At 50.9% G+C, this 12,147-nt stretch overlaps 1 protein-coding gene across 1 annotated transcript; it reads right to left on the bottom strand.

Annotated features, from left to right (window-relative positions):
* Positions 1-4,906: 4,906 nt before the first annotated feature.
* LOC123402569 (serine carboxypeptidase-like 45) lies at positions 4,907-8,395 on the bottom strand. Its single transcript, XM_045096490.1, has 10 exons — positions 7,884-8,395; positions 7,533-7,634; positions 7,298-7,393; positions 6,960-7,052; positions 6,780-6,859; positions 6,410-6,691; positions 6,156-6,283; positions 5,887-5,979; positions 5,361-5,478; positions 4,907-5,272 (listed from the first exon to the last, which is right to left on the bottom strand). Exons 1-10 carry the CDS (start codon positions 8,140-8,142, stop codon positions 5,120-5,122), a joined length of 1,404 nt encoding a protein of 467 aa, XP_044952425.1. The 5' UTR covers positions 8,143-8,395; the 3' UTR covers positions 4,907-5,119.
* Positions 8,396-12,147: the final 3,752 nt, after the last annotated feature.

The raw sequence follows: 12,147 nt of genomic DNA, 5'->3' as shown, positions 1-12,147 counted from the left end.
ACCCTACTCGTGGGATCCATATCGCGGTGGCTCCAGGTCAAGGCGGCTCCCATCTCGCCAGATCGAGGCACCTCCAATCCTGCTGTCGACGCGCACGCCGTTTCAGACGCGGACGCTGTTTGTCGACAGCGATTCCTAAAAAATGGTCTACACGAGCATGCAATGTTGCAGCCCCTTGCTTCCCGTGACTCCTGACGGCTATGCTGGTAGTTCTTCTGTTGCTCCTGCGAGCTCTACATATGGTGATTGTCGCTCTACACCGACTCCTCTCGCGACTTTCACCGGTGCATGTCGCTCTTCCCCGACACCTCTCACGACTTCCACCGGTTGTCCTCGTGCCTATGCCTCCATGGACTACTCTTCGTCCACACGTCTTCCCTTGGCGCTTGGTGCTTGTCTGCACACGGCCTCGTCTTCTACACCGGTCTTTGTAGACGATACTGGACATGCTACACCGCCATATTTAGCGGCTTCCACAGGTGGTGGTGGTCGCTTCTCTCCTCGTGCCCTTACGCTGCCTACTTCAGTTGTGTACTTCACCGAGGACGAGATTGCGCGACTTCGCGCCCTGCTGCTTGCCTTCGACTCTCCGTTGTCGGGTGTGTCTACATCAACATATTCAGTTGCGCTCTTGACTAAGCAGGAGTGGACGATTTCGATGTCTGCTAGCTCCATGTTTTGTTTCTTCGTCGACACGTTCTGTTGGTTCTGCCACGGACTCTTCTGGCATTGAGAGACGACCTTCTACACACGCACGTACATCTCCATGGGTTCTTGATACTGGAGCATCTTTTCATATGACTCATGATTCATCCGCTCTGTCATCTACTCGACCTCTTGATTCTCCTGTTCATGTTCTTACTGCTGATGGTACTTCTCTCCCGGTTACTGGCCAAGGCTATCTTAGCACTTCATCTTTTCATGTTCCCGATGTTTCTCATGTTCCTCGGCTTACCATGCAGCTCCTTTCTGGTGGCCAGATTGTTGACTCTACTTGTCGGGTCATTCTTGACTTTGACTCATGTTCAGTTCTGGACCGTCACACTGGTGCTCTTCTTGGTGCTAGCCCACGGCGCCGTGACTCTCAGGGTCTCTGGGAGCTTGACTGGCTTCACCTTCCATTCGCTGCCACTGCAGCCAGTATCTCCTCCTCTGTTGCCTTGTCTACCAGCTCTTTTCAACAGTGGCATCATCGTCTGGGTCATTTATGTGGCTCCCGTCTCTCATCCTTAGTTTGACGTGGTCTTCTTGGATCCGTCTCAGGTGGTGTGTCTTTAGAATGTCAGGGCTGCCGGCTTGGTAAACAGGTTCAGTTACCTTATCCTCATAGCGAGACTGTGTCTCAGCGTTCTTTTGACCTTCTTCACCCGGATGTTTGGGGTCCAGCTCCCTTTTCCTCGAAGGGAGGCCATTGCTACTATATTATCTTTATAGATGATTTCTCTCGATACACGTGGATCTATTTTATGTCTTCTCGTAGTGAGGTATTATCTATCTATAAGCGTTTTGTTGTCATGGTTACACTCAGTTCTCTATGCCTATTCGTGTGTTTCGTGCTGACTCTGCTGGAGAGTATATCTCCAAGATGTTGCGTGGATTTCTCGCTGAGCAGGGTACACTTTCTCAGTTCTCTTGTCGTGGTGCTCATGCTCAGAATTGTGTGGCTGAGCGCAAGCATCATCACCTTCTTGAGATGGCTCGTGCGATGATGATTGCTGCCTCTCTCCCGACTCATTTCTAGGCTGAGGTCGTCTTCACCTCCACCTATCTCATGAATCTACAACCTTGTGCTGCTCTACAGGGTGGTGTTCCTTTTGAACATCTTTTTGATCATTCTCCCGATTATTCGATGCTTCGCCCGTTTGGTTGTGTTTGCTATGTTCTTCTTGCCCCTCGTGAACGCACCAAACTGACTACTCAGTCTGTTGAGTGTGTCATCTTAGGCTACAGTGATGAGCATAAGGTCTATCATTGTTGGGATCCTATCGGTCGTCGGATGGTATCTCTCGGGATGTGATTTTTGATGAGTCTCGTCCCTTCTACCCACGCCCATCTTCCTCGACCTTTTCCTGATACATCTCTCACCCCATCGAGCTTTTGCCTATTCGTTCCGCTCCCTCTGCTTCTCCACCTCTTGTCGATTTGCTACCACCATCTCCCACGGTTTCCTCTCCTGGCATGTCATCGGATTCTGCACCTTCATCTCCGGTGACTTCTACGTCTTCACCCCCGATTCTACCTTGGCGATCCCCCCTTGCATTGTTCCATCTTTTCCTCAGTGTTACACTCGTCGTTCACGTCATGTGGATGTCTCTGCGGATGTGTTGTCATCCTCATCTCAGCCTCCCTATGCCTTGTGTTCTCGCCCTCGTTCACGTGTTGATCGCCTTGGATTTCCCATCGTTGGTGCTGCTGTTCTTGAGCCGACTTCCTATCGTGAGGCTGTTGTTCATCCTAAATGGTAGTTTGCGATGCCAGAGGAGATTGCTGCTCTTGAACGCACTTGGTACGTGGGATCTTGTTTCCCTTCCTCCCGGAGTCCGTCCCATCACTTGTAAGTGGATTTACAAGGTTAAGACTCGCTCCGATGGTTCTCTTGAGCGTCACAAAGCTCGTCTTGTGGCTCGTGGTTTTCAGCAGGAGTATGGTCGTGATTATGACAAGACTTTTTCTCCTGTGGCCCATATGACCACTACTCGTACACTTCTTGTCGTGGCCTCTGCACGCCACTGGTCTATATCTCAGCTTGATGTTAAGAATGCCTTTCTTAATGATGAGATGCGTGAGGAGGTGTACATGCAGCCACCACCTGGGTATTCTGTTCCTGATGGCGTGGTATGTCGTCTTTGTCGCTCTCTCTATGGCCTTAAGCAAGCCCCTCGCGCCTGGTTTGAGCATTTTGCCTCTGTGGTGACTGCCGCTGGTTTTTCAGCGAGTGCTCATGATCCAGCATTGTTTATTCACCTTTCTCCTCGTGGCCGGCCTCTTCTTCTTCTCTATGTTGATGACATGATCATCACTGGGGATGACCCCGAGTATATTGCCATTGCAAAGGCCCGTCTTAGTGAGCAGTTTCTTATGTCTGATCTTGGACCTCTTCGCTACTTTCTTGGGATTGAAGTCTCTTCTACCTCTGATGGCTTTTTATATCCCAGGAAAAGTATATCCAGGATCTTCTTTTCGTGTTGCTCTTACTTACGAGCGCATTGTTGAGACTCCTATGGAGCTCAATGTTCACCTCCGTGCTACTGATGGTGATCCCCTGCCTAACCCGACGCGTTATCGTCATCTTGTTGGTAGTCTTGTCTATCTAGCTGTCACTCATCTGGATATCTCTTATCCGGTTCATATTCTGAGTCAGTTCGTCTCCGCTCCCACATCGATTCACTATAGTCATCTCCTTCGTGTTCTCTAACATCTTAGGGGCACGATCTCTCACCGTCTATTCTTTCCTTGCTCCAGTTCTTTACAGCTTCAGGCCTATTCCGATGCTACGTGGGCTAGTGGTCCTTCAGATCGCCGTTCACTTTCTGCTAACTGTGTTTTTCTTGGTGGTTCTCTCATTGCCTGGAAGACGAAGAAACAGATTGCAGTTTCCCGTTTGAGTGCACAGGCTGAGTTGCGAGCGATGGCTCTTTTGACGGAGAGGTGACTTGGTTACGGTGGTTACTTGAGGATTTTGGTGTTCCTGTCACTACACCGACTCTGCTCTTATCTGACAGTACAGGTGCTATTAGCATTGCGCGTGATCCCGTGAAGCATGAGCTCACCAAGCATATTGGTGTTGATGCTTTCTATGTGTGCGCTGGTGTGCATGATCACGTTATTGCTCTTCAGTATGTGCCTTTCGAGTTACAGTTGGCGGATTTCCTGACGAAGGCCCAGACCAGAGCACAACATGGCTTTTATCTCTCCAAACTCAGTGTTGTTCATCCACCATGAGTTTGAGGGGGGGGGGTGTTAGAGTTATAATAGAAGTCATGTACCCCTTTGTATTTATCCCGTTGTATAAGGGGTTTCCTGCATATGTTCCATACCTGTACATGTATATATATCGGCCTATGGTCTCATGGGAATACAAGTTGCTTATTCCTAACATCCTCATCACGCTACTCGGGCTAAGTGTTTGTTCCATTTCCTCATGATGACCATGCTTTTGCAATGTTACACTTACGCCTGAGTACTTATTCCGCTGCAAGTCGTGACTTAGCAATTTCATCACAGGGAAATTTCTTAGTGACGAATTCATAAAACTGCCTATTCACACCCCCACCCCCTCTAGTCGATATAACGCACTTTCAAAAAGGGATTAAGATAGTTTGAAGACAAATTAGAGGACGTAATTGCATCATTGGGAGGGTTAACATTGGAGCTAGTATGGTGCCTCCAATTAGTAAATAAGATATAAGATATAAGATTGTGAATTGGTATCCCGAGATAACTAAACACCTTGTTCCAAACCTTTGTGAGTCTAAAATTAGTCACTAACATCATCATTTACCTTGACCCCCACGCTACCTCGTTGAAAGAAAGTTTGAACCTGTTGCCACAAGCAGGATCATAACCCTTCTTTTGCAATGCATATTGCAGTAAAGGTCACTTAATTGTAACATCATTCTTCTCGAAATCCACTTTCAAGACACCAGAAGGGAGAAACTTCCAGCAGAATAAGGGGTCATGCAATATTTATTTCATTTCGACAGAGGCTCATCCTCTAGGGTACTGAAGGTGCAACGCCAAGCCATGTATCCACCCAAAAACTTGTGGTATGATCATTGCCTACCGACAAAGAGCTCCTGAGAACGAACTGTGATCTTACCTGCTTGAAACCTTTCAAGAAAGGCAAGTCAGATGGCTTTGCCACGCTTAAGACAGGTCATAGAGGTAATATACATACAAGAGCACAAATAGAACTGGCTGGAACTTCTTTGAACAATTACCAAGCCTCAAATACAGGAGAAAGGGAGACCAAAACCTTTAGAGCACTGCGACTACCGCAGCTTCAGACATCTAGGAACAGGAGGAGAAAAAAGGAAACACATTCTCACATTACTAAACCCCTTGTAGAATTAATCAGGACTAACAACTCTTTTCATAGCTACAGGGGCAATATTCACTATCATGAGAAGGTTTCCGGCAGAGGCCTGCCTTGTAGGAATGCCCTGATGAGCACAAGAGAGCGTTCAGGCTGCGAGAATGGCGCCTCATGTGAGGCCCCTCGGATGGTGGCGAAGGAGAGCTTGTCACCGTATACCTGGGTCCACCCACCAACCTGCAGAGGAAGATTGTTCAGCACTAGAAAAGAAATGCTACTGTACATAACTTGCTCTTCAGTTTGCACGGTATGTCTGGGTTGTCACCTGCTTCCCTTCGAACCAAACCCGATACGGAATGCTGGTCTTCAGGCCTATATCGCGCGCTAGATTCTGCACTAGAGTCCTGCTTCCCGTTAGAGGGATCACCGAGTCTTGATCGCCACTGAATTTACAAGGAAACAATTGTTACATGTTACATCATGTAAGCCTGAGCTTCATGCTTCCCAAAGTTGAGAGGACCGACCAAAGGAAAAGGTTCTGGTGCAAATTTGTACCATGATATAAAGCTGGTAAAGTACAATGTTCTAAAACCTTATGTCAAGTTCCAACTCTATATGCTTTTCCATCCTTTTATTTTATTTTTACAGTAATGCTACACACCTGATTCTTGATCTTCATTGATTTCTTAATTTCAGCGCTCCACAAAGAAAGTTCCAATATTTCAATATCATGGCTAAGGCAGTAAAAGACAGAGGTTTTCTAGTCTTTTTGTTTCCTATCAAGATATTCCTGACCTTTATGATGCATATGTGAATTTTTTTTACTCTTTTAATCGTTTACCCCTTTATACCTGTAAACTAGTACTCTGATGCCGGACTTGACCAGTGATCCCACTATGTTGATTGTTGGAATCTGCAAATTGAGGAGCTCGTACTCAAGAACACTGTAACAAAACAAAAAAATAGGGCGAACTATGGTCAGATATAACAGATACAAATACACAAAGTACTTGTATGCATTTACTTATTAATCTGTTTCTTTCTCGAAAGGTCCCATTTTATTACAAATATGTTACAAGGTCTCAAAGGAAATATTCAAATTTGTCTGTAGGTTAAATACCTGCTGCAAACTGCCCATTTTTTTACACCGATGAGCTTCGCATGGAGCGCTTCCTGGACATCCTTCCTGTTCAAGTAGTTTACCGTCTCATCCTCCACACAGACGTCGATGCGGTGCCCGACACGCTTCTGCACAACACACCCACATTTTTTCTACATCAGACAAGAGATAGCTGCCTTCTCTCTCACATTTTTTTTTTGAGAGATAGCTACCCTATGATACTGATTCTGATCAGTTTGTGACTATGAGCATACATGGGGGGAGAGGATCATTGACTGAGAGAGCACTGAAGACAAGCAGACGTCGAGGGTAACATCGTACTTGTCAACGAACTGGCTAGTCTCTCGGGTTACTTGGTTCATGACCCTCGCGCAAAGCGGGCTAAGCGATCCACCGTAGTACTCGCTGACGTAGCGGGAGTAGTTGCAAACAGACGTAAAAATCCTGTATGTCGAGTCTGAAATGAGGCCATGAGACCAGAAGTACTCTGCCCTCGAGTTGAAGTCGGTGGTGAAATTAAGAACAGGATTGCCCAACTACCAACAACAAAAATGTTTCAGTCAGAAACAAAAAAAAAATGCATGGACAGAGGAATCAGTTTATTCAGATTGAGGTTTTCCTTACAGCAAGTCCTTTGAGGTTGAAGATGTTGTCCTTCTTATTGAACTCAACCATGACCTCGGCAAGTTGTGGAATGTAATGCCCTGGCACATGCAAAGAACGTATGAAGATTCAGAGAGTGCTAAGGGTTGTTTACTTTTTATCAATATAAGACTGTAAATGAAGGTGTACATATGTATGTACCGGCATAACTCTCTCCAGAAATGTATAGTTCTCTGCCCTTGTACTGTGGGAACTTTTCAAGCCACCTTTGCATGAACACCATATTGTCCATTGCTTTATTCATTCAGTAAAGAAATGTCAGAGCCCACATCAAAACTCCCACTCAAGGGCTTAAGACTTCCAGATAAAACAGAAGTCCAACTGCTAATAAAGTGGCAACAACTTATTTCCTACAAATGGTGTATCTACAAAAAGGCAGTCATCTACTGTATATACTACCCAGTAAGAAAACAGCAACACTCAGACAGATGCAAGAAAACTTTCAACAATAAACCTCAGTAGTCAGCACTCACTCCTACCTGTCATGTTGTCATTCACACCCTGGTAGTAGGCAGCATCAGCAGAGTAGGAGAAGCCAACACCCGCTGGTGTCTCCAGGTAAATCACATTAGCTTCTGCAGGGCAACACAACTCCATGAAAACAGTGAGGCATGTGGCAACTTTATTGGGCCAACAAAAGGCTCGTGAATTGGAATTAGCATGCAGTGTTGCAGAAAAAGGTCGATAGGCAGCACTCATTGGCCTCACACTTACCTTTGTTCCAGCTGTACTCGTTCCTCACCAGCGCCTGCCCGCTGGGCCTGAAAGGGCCGTTCTCTGAGAAGGCCCCTACACCAAGCGAAGAACACCCAGGTCCTAAAGAAGAAAACCATCGAATCAATGATATCTCCAGAAATGATCACAGGACCAGAGTTCGGATCACATTCTGGTTTGACAGAGCTTAACCAAGGAAGGAACTATGAAAGTATGAAAGGAAAAAAATATGTACTGCATTACAGCACACATTTAACTTGACTGCAAACAAGCAGGGAGCAAGATACACCAGGAAAGCAAAAGAGTTGAGAGAATGCCATGACACAAGGTACAACACGAACACTGACTCACCTCCGTTGAGCCAGAGCATAAGGGGCTTGGTGGCGGGATCAAGCTCTGCCTCCACGAAGTAGTAGAAGAGAGCCCTGCTCCCCTTGCCATCCACCTCGATGTAGCCCGAGTACTGACCAAAGCCCACCTCCGGCTGCCCAGGGAGCCTTGTGATCCTGCCTCCTGCTCCTCCATTGCAAGAACCCAGATGACAAAGTGAATAAATGAGCAGCAGCACCGCCGTGGCCAATGGCCTGCAGCGGCACAGTACAGCCGTCATTGTCTTCAAGGACTCAAGGTAGTGGAGAGGGACGAGCTGGCTGGAGAAAGGAGAGGGAGGAGCTGGCTGGGGCAAGAGGGGATTGGATGGTGAAGGAGGGAACGAGGACGAGGCAAGAGAGTCAAGCCTGCTCTATTTGCCTCGAGGGGAGAGCGATGAAGGAGGTGAAAAATAATCAAAAGACGAATGATTCAGTGGGAGTAGCAGGTCCGGCGAGAGAGTGGAACTGGCAGATGCAGCAGCAAGACCTCTGTCTGCTTGGAGCACGCGCTCGCGTTAGAATATATAGGGGATAAAAGGTTAGTACACTATAGTAGTACTTCATTAATTATGCATGTTTTCCAGTAGTAGTACTTGGCCTCCATTGCAATGGCCAATGGGACACTAAGACCTAAGATTGCGCTATGAGATTAGCATCAGCATTAGCATTTCAGACTACTTTGTGGAAAAGATAAGTTCCTTAGCGGGTGATCCACGCAAAAGAAATCAATTGCACATACGTGCTTACTATATTCGTCTAAAAGGACTGCTCCATGTGCATTGTCGGGACAAACAACATGCTGACAAGACAGCGCGTGGCCAGGTAGTCACTAGGCGCACACACACTATAATTATTGTGTGGGTCTCTTTTTTCAATTAAAAAAATGCTTACAAAAGTATATACCGCTACATACTACTAGTACTAGGTACACCAGCAACAAAGCAAATGATAATCCGTTTGCACACCTGATGCTCGTCACATCTGTGTAGACAATACCACACATCAAATTGATAAGAGTGCGGCAGCTCAAAATTAACGTCGGGAACACAAACGGAAACCAATAATGCAACGGGCCACGTGACATGAGAGAGAGGAGGAAGGAGGGGAGGGACAAGATGGACCCAAGGGCAAAAGCCTTTCCCGCATTACAAAAAGTAGGCTTTTTAGCCAGGGCTTCCACAGTCCCGCTCTTTTTAAACTGCTGTCTTGTGCAAAGACGATGGACGATGAGGAAGAGGTTCGTTCATGTGACGATGATTTCTTTTATGCTCGAAAACATTCGCTTGCCTTTGGATTTATGCATGTCTCGGTATACGGTTATCGGAGGAACAGGTCAGGGTGACTGGTCGCTTTACGAGGGGATAAAAGGCCGTGTGGTTGTTATGATCTCCGCGTGGAGTGAAGTCTGTTTCAAACCCTGATGATGTAGGGCTGGACGTAAATAAATCCTGATCTTTCTTATCCCGGTTGAAATCGCCCTCACACCGGTTTTAGGACTGGATTTGCTGATGTGGCGCCGCGGGTGGGTGGGATTGCAAACTAAAGACACCATGTGGCCTTGGTGAAATTTGCTGTTTCTACTTTCTATATCAAATGCCAGTGGGGATCGAACCTTGGTGCGTGCGTGTGGCCTAGGCGTGAGCGCGGCGCGGCTGGGGCGGGCGAGCGCGGGCGCGGGCGCGTGCGCGGCCGGAGCGGGGGCGAGCGCGCGCGTGCGCGGCTGGGGCGGGGCGGGCGTGCGCGGCCGGGGCGGGGGGGGGGGGGGCGCGCGGGCGCGAGCGCGCGCGGGCGCGGCCGGGGCGGGGCGGGGCAGCGCGCGCGGGCGCGGCTGGGGCGAGCGCGGGCGCGTGCGCGGCCGGAGCGGGGGCGAGCGCGGCTGGGGGAGTGCTGGGGCGGGCGTGCGCGGCCGGGGCGGGGCAGCGCGCGCGGGCGCGGCTGGGGCGCGCGCGGGCGCGGCCGGGGCGAACGCGGGCGCGTGCGCGGCTGGGGCTGGGGCGGACGTGCGCGGCCGGAGCGGGGTAGCGCGCGCGGGCGCGGCTGGGGCGCGCGCAGGTGCGGCCGGGGCGAGCGCGGGCACGACTGGGGCGGCTGAGCGCGAGCGCGGGCGCGGCCGGGGCGCGCGCGGGTGCGGCTGGTGCGAGCGCGGGCACGGCTGGGGCGGCTGAGCGCGAGCGCGGGCACGGCCGGGGCGAGAGCGCGCGGGGGCACGGCTGGGGCGGCTGAGCGCGCATGGGACCCATCTGTAGGTAGCTGACTCACCTCTATCCCGGTCTCTCCCGAGCCACATAGAAATCCTACTGTTTGGATACAGACTAAAGGTCAAAAACGACCGGGATCAATGAGATCAGGGTATGAACTTCAGGGATTGAGACGTTAGGGTTCATTTACATCACGCTTTACATTTTCAAGGTTTAAAACAGACTTCACTCTACTTGGGGGTGTGCCGCTCGCGGCTCGCCTGCAACGGTTAGTTTTTAATTGGGGACGAAGTAGACGCCACCCAGAACACTGTTGAGTGAAGCATAGGCCCTTTTATCAAGGCGTCACGAGTCACTAGCAGACACGCGCGCCGCGCGGTCGTTACAGGGCCCGGCGCAGGCCTTTGTACAGCAACACGTAGCTATTCCGGCACCTCAAACCCGGTCATCAATCCTCAAACCTCACGCCCATAGCCGTGCACCCCATATACGGTCCTGCAATAGTATCTACAGCCGGACTTGTAAATACGGCATCTTACAGCAACTTTAATATGTCGACTCATTTCGTTCGTCGTTGACTTTTGTTTGAATCGTACCGATAAAAATGATGACCCCAACGCGTGGACCTTTTTAAAAAGTGTTCGCTTTGTGTCCGCATCGATTATTTCTTGTTTAAATTTGAGACTGAAATACATCGGCATGGACATGAAACGGAGGTGTGCGCGCCCTCTCTGTGTGTCCGTATGTGGCCGGCCTCGTCTACTTATCACACAGACATCCACCCATCTCTGTCTGCTCATTTAATTCATTGTCTATCCACACCCAATTTTCTTTTATTATTATATTGTCATAGTACTGCTGTCCACTTACTTTCCATTGGGTGCATGTATTGACCCATTTAAAAAACGGACGCGGACAGGCCGACAAACGATTCAAACGGACGAAAAACGGGCAATATCGCGATCTGTTTGGGTCGGCCCGTTAGAGTTGCGTTAGGTCAACTCCAAGCGCTCCACCTCAAACGGATGTCCGTTTCGGCCTACTTTTGTCCGTTTGAGGCGGTAAGAGTAGCCTTGGCGATGGAGTTTGAAACATGTTACGCGGCTGTTGCGGCGATGACCCCTCCCTCCTCGGCGATGTCCCCTCCCACCCCCTCCCCCCGCGCGCGATGGTGAGCCCTCCTCCTCCGATCCACCGCCCGTGGCCCCCCACCCCCTGGCAGCATCCTCGTCATCGTCGGTGCTGTGTTGGGCGGATGTTGCGGAGGCTGACGACCTCGCTGTCGGTCGCCCTGTGGTGCGCCGGGAACCCCTGTCTCGTGCTGCTGTGACCAGCATGGAGAGCGTCCCGTCCCCCCGGCGGGGCGGGCCGCCGGCTCTCTCGCGGTCGCGCAAGCACCCAATGGCATCCTGGCTGCCCGCATCGCGCAAAGGCTCGATCTTGGGCACCCCGACCGCTCGCCGCCGTCGCGCCTCGACGTGGGGTGTCGCGGTGCGATCGGGATGTGGGGACGCTCGGGTCTCGTGGCAGTCGCTGCCCACCTCCGGCATCGCCGTCAGGCCGGCTCTCCCGCCTCCTGGGCCGTCCCATTCCCCGGTCCCTACGATCCGCGCCGGCTACCGCTCCTCGTTCCGCCCATTCATCGTGGAGTTCGGGTCCTCGTCGCTACGCTGCTCCCCGCGTATCCGCGATCGACCTCGCCCCTCCGTGCTCCCCTCTTCAACGATTGCTCCTGGTGCGACGGCGGCCGGGGCTGGGAGGGAGACCCTCGCTGCTCTCCGTGGGGCTTGCGGGCTGGGCCTTAGCCTTTCGGCCCGACGTGTCGGACTGGGCCTCCTGGCGGGGCCCCGGCAGGCTGTGGCCAACACGTACCAGGCTCCGCTCCTTGGGCCAGCTCGGTCCCACCTAAGTGGGCCGCGCATCGGCCGATCTGGCCGCCTGCTGGGTTCCCTCGCCCTTGCATCCTCACTCCCCCTTAGCGCTCGCTGCCCTACCTGCAACCTCCCCCTACCGTCCCGCTCTTGCCCCCTGCCGCTCCCCCCACTC

This window comes from Hordeum vulgare, chromosome 6H (assembly GCF_904849725.1).
Source record: "Hordeum vulgare subsp. vulgare chromosome 6H, MorexV3_pseudomolecules_assembly, whole genome shotgun sequence".
In the NCBI taxonomy this organism is placed as follows: domain Eukaryota; kingdom Viridiplantae; phylum Streptophyta; class Magnoliopsida; order Poales; family Poaceae; genus Hordeum; species Hordeum vulgare.
The sequence above is the reverse complement of the archived record's forward strand: the minus strand, read 5'-3'. Positions and strand labels throughout refer to the sequence as shown.

Excerpts from the sequence above, each read along its gene's own strand:
- LOC123402569 (XM_045096490.1), bottom strand. The coding sequence starts at position 8,142 with ATGACGGCTGTACTGTGCCGCTGCAGGCCATTGGCCACGGCGGTGCTG. Across the intron at positions 7,635-7,883 it reads TATGCTCTGGCTCAACGGAG|GACCTGGGTGTTCTTCGCTT; the intron begins GTGAGTCAGTGT and ends TTTCTTCTTTAG. Across the intron at positions 5,479-5,886 it reads ATCAGAGTACTAGTTTACAG|TGGCGATCAAGACTCGGTGA; the intron begins GTATAAAGGGGT and ends TTGTAAATTCAG.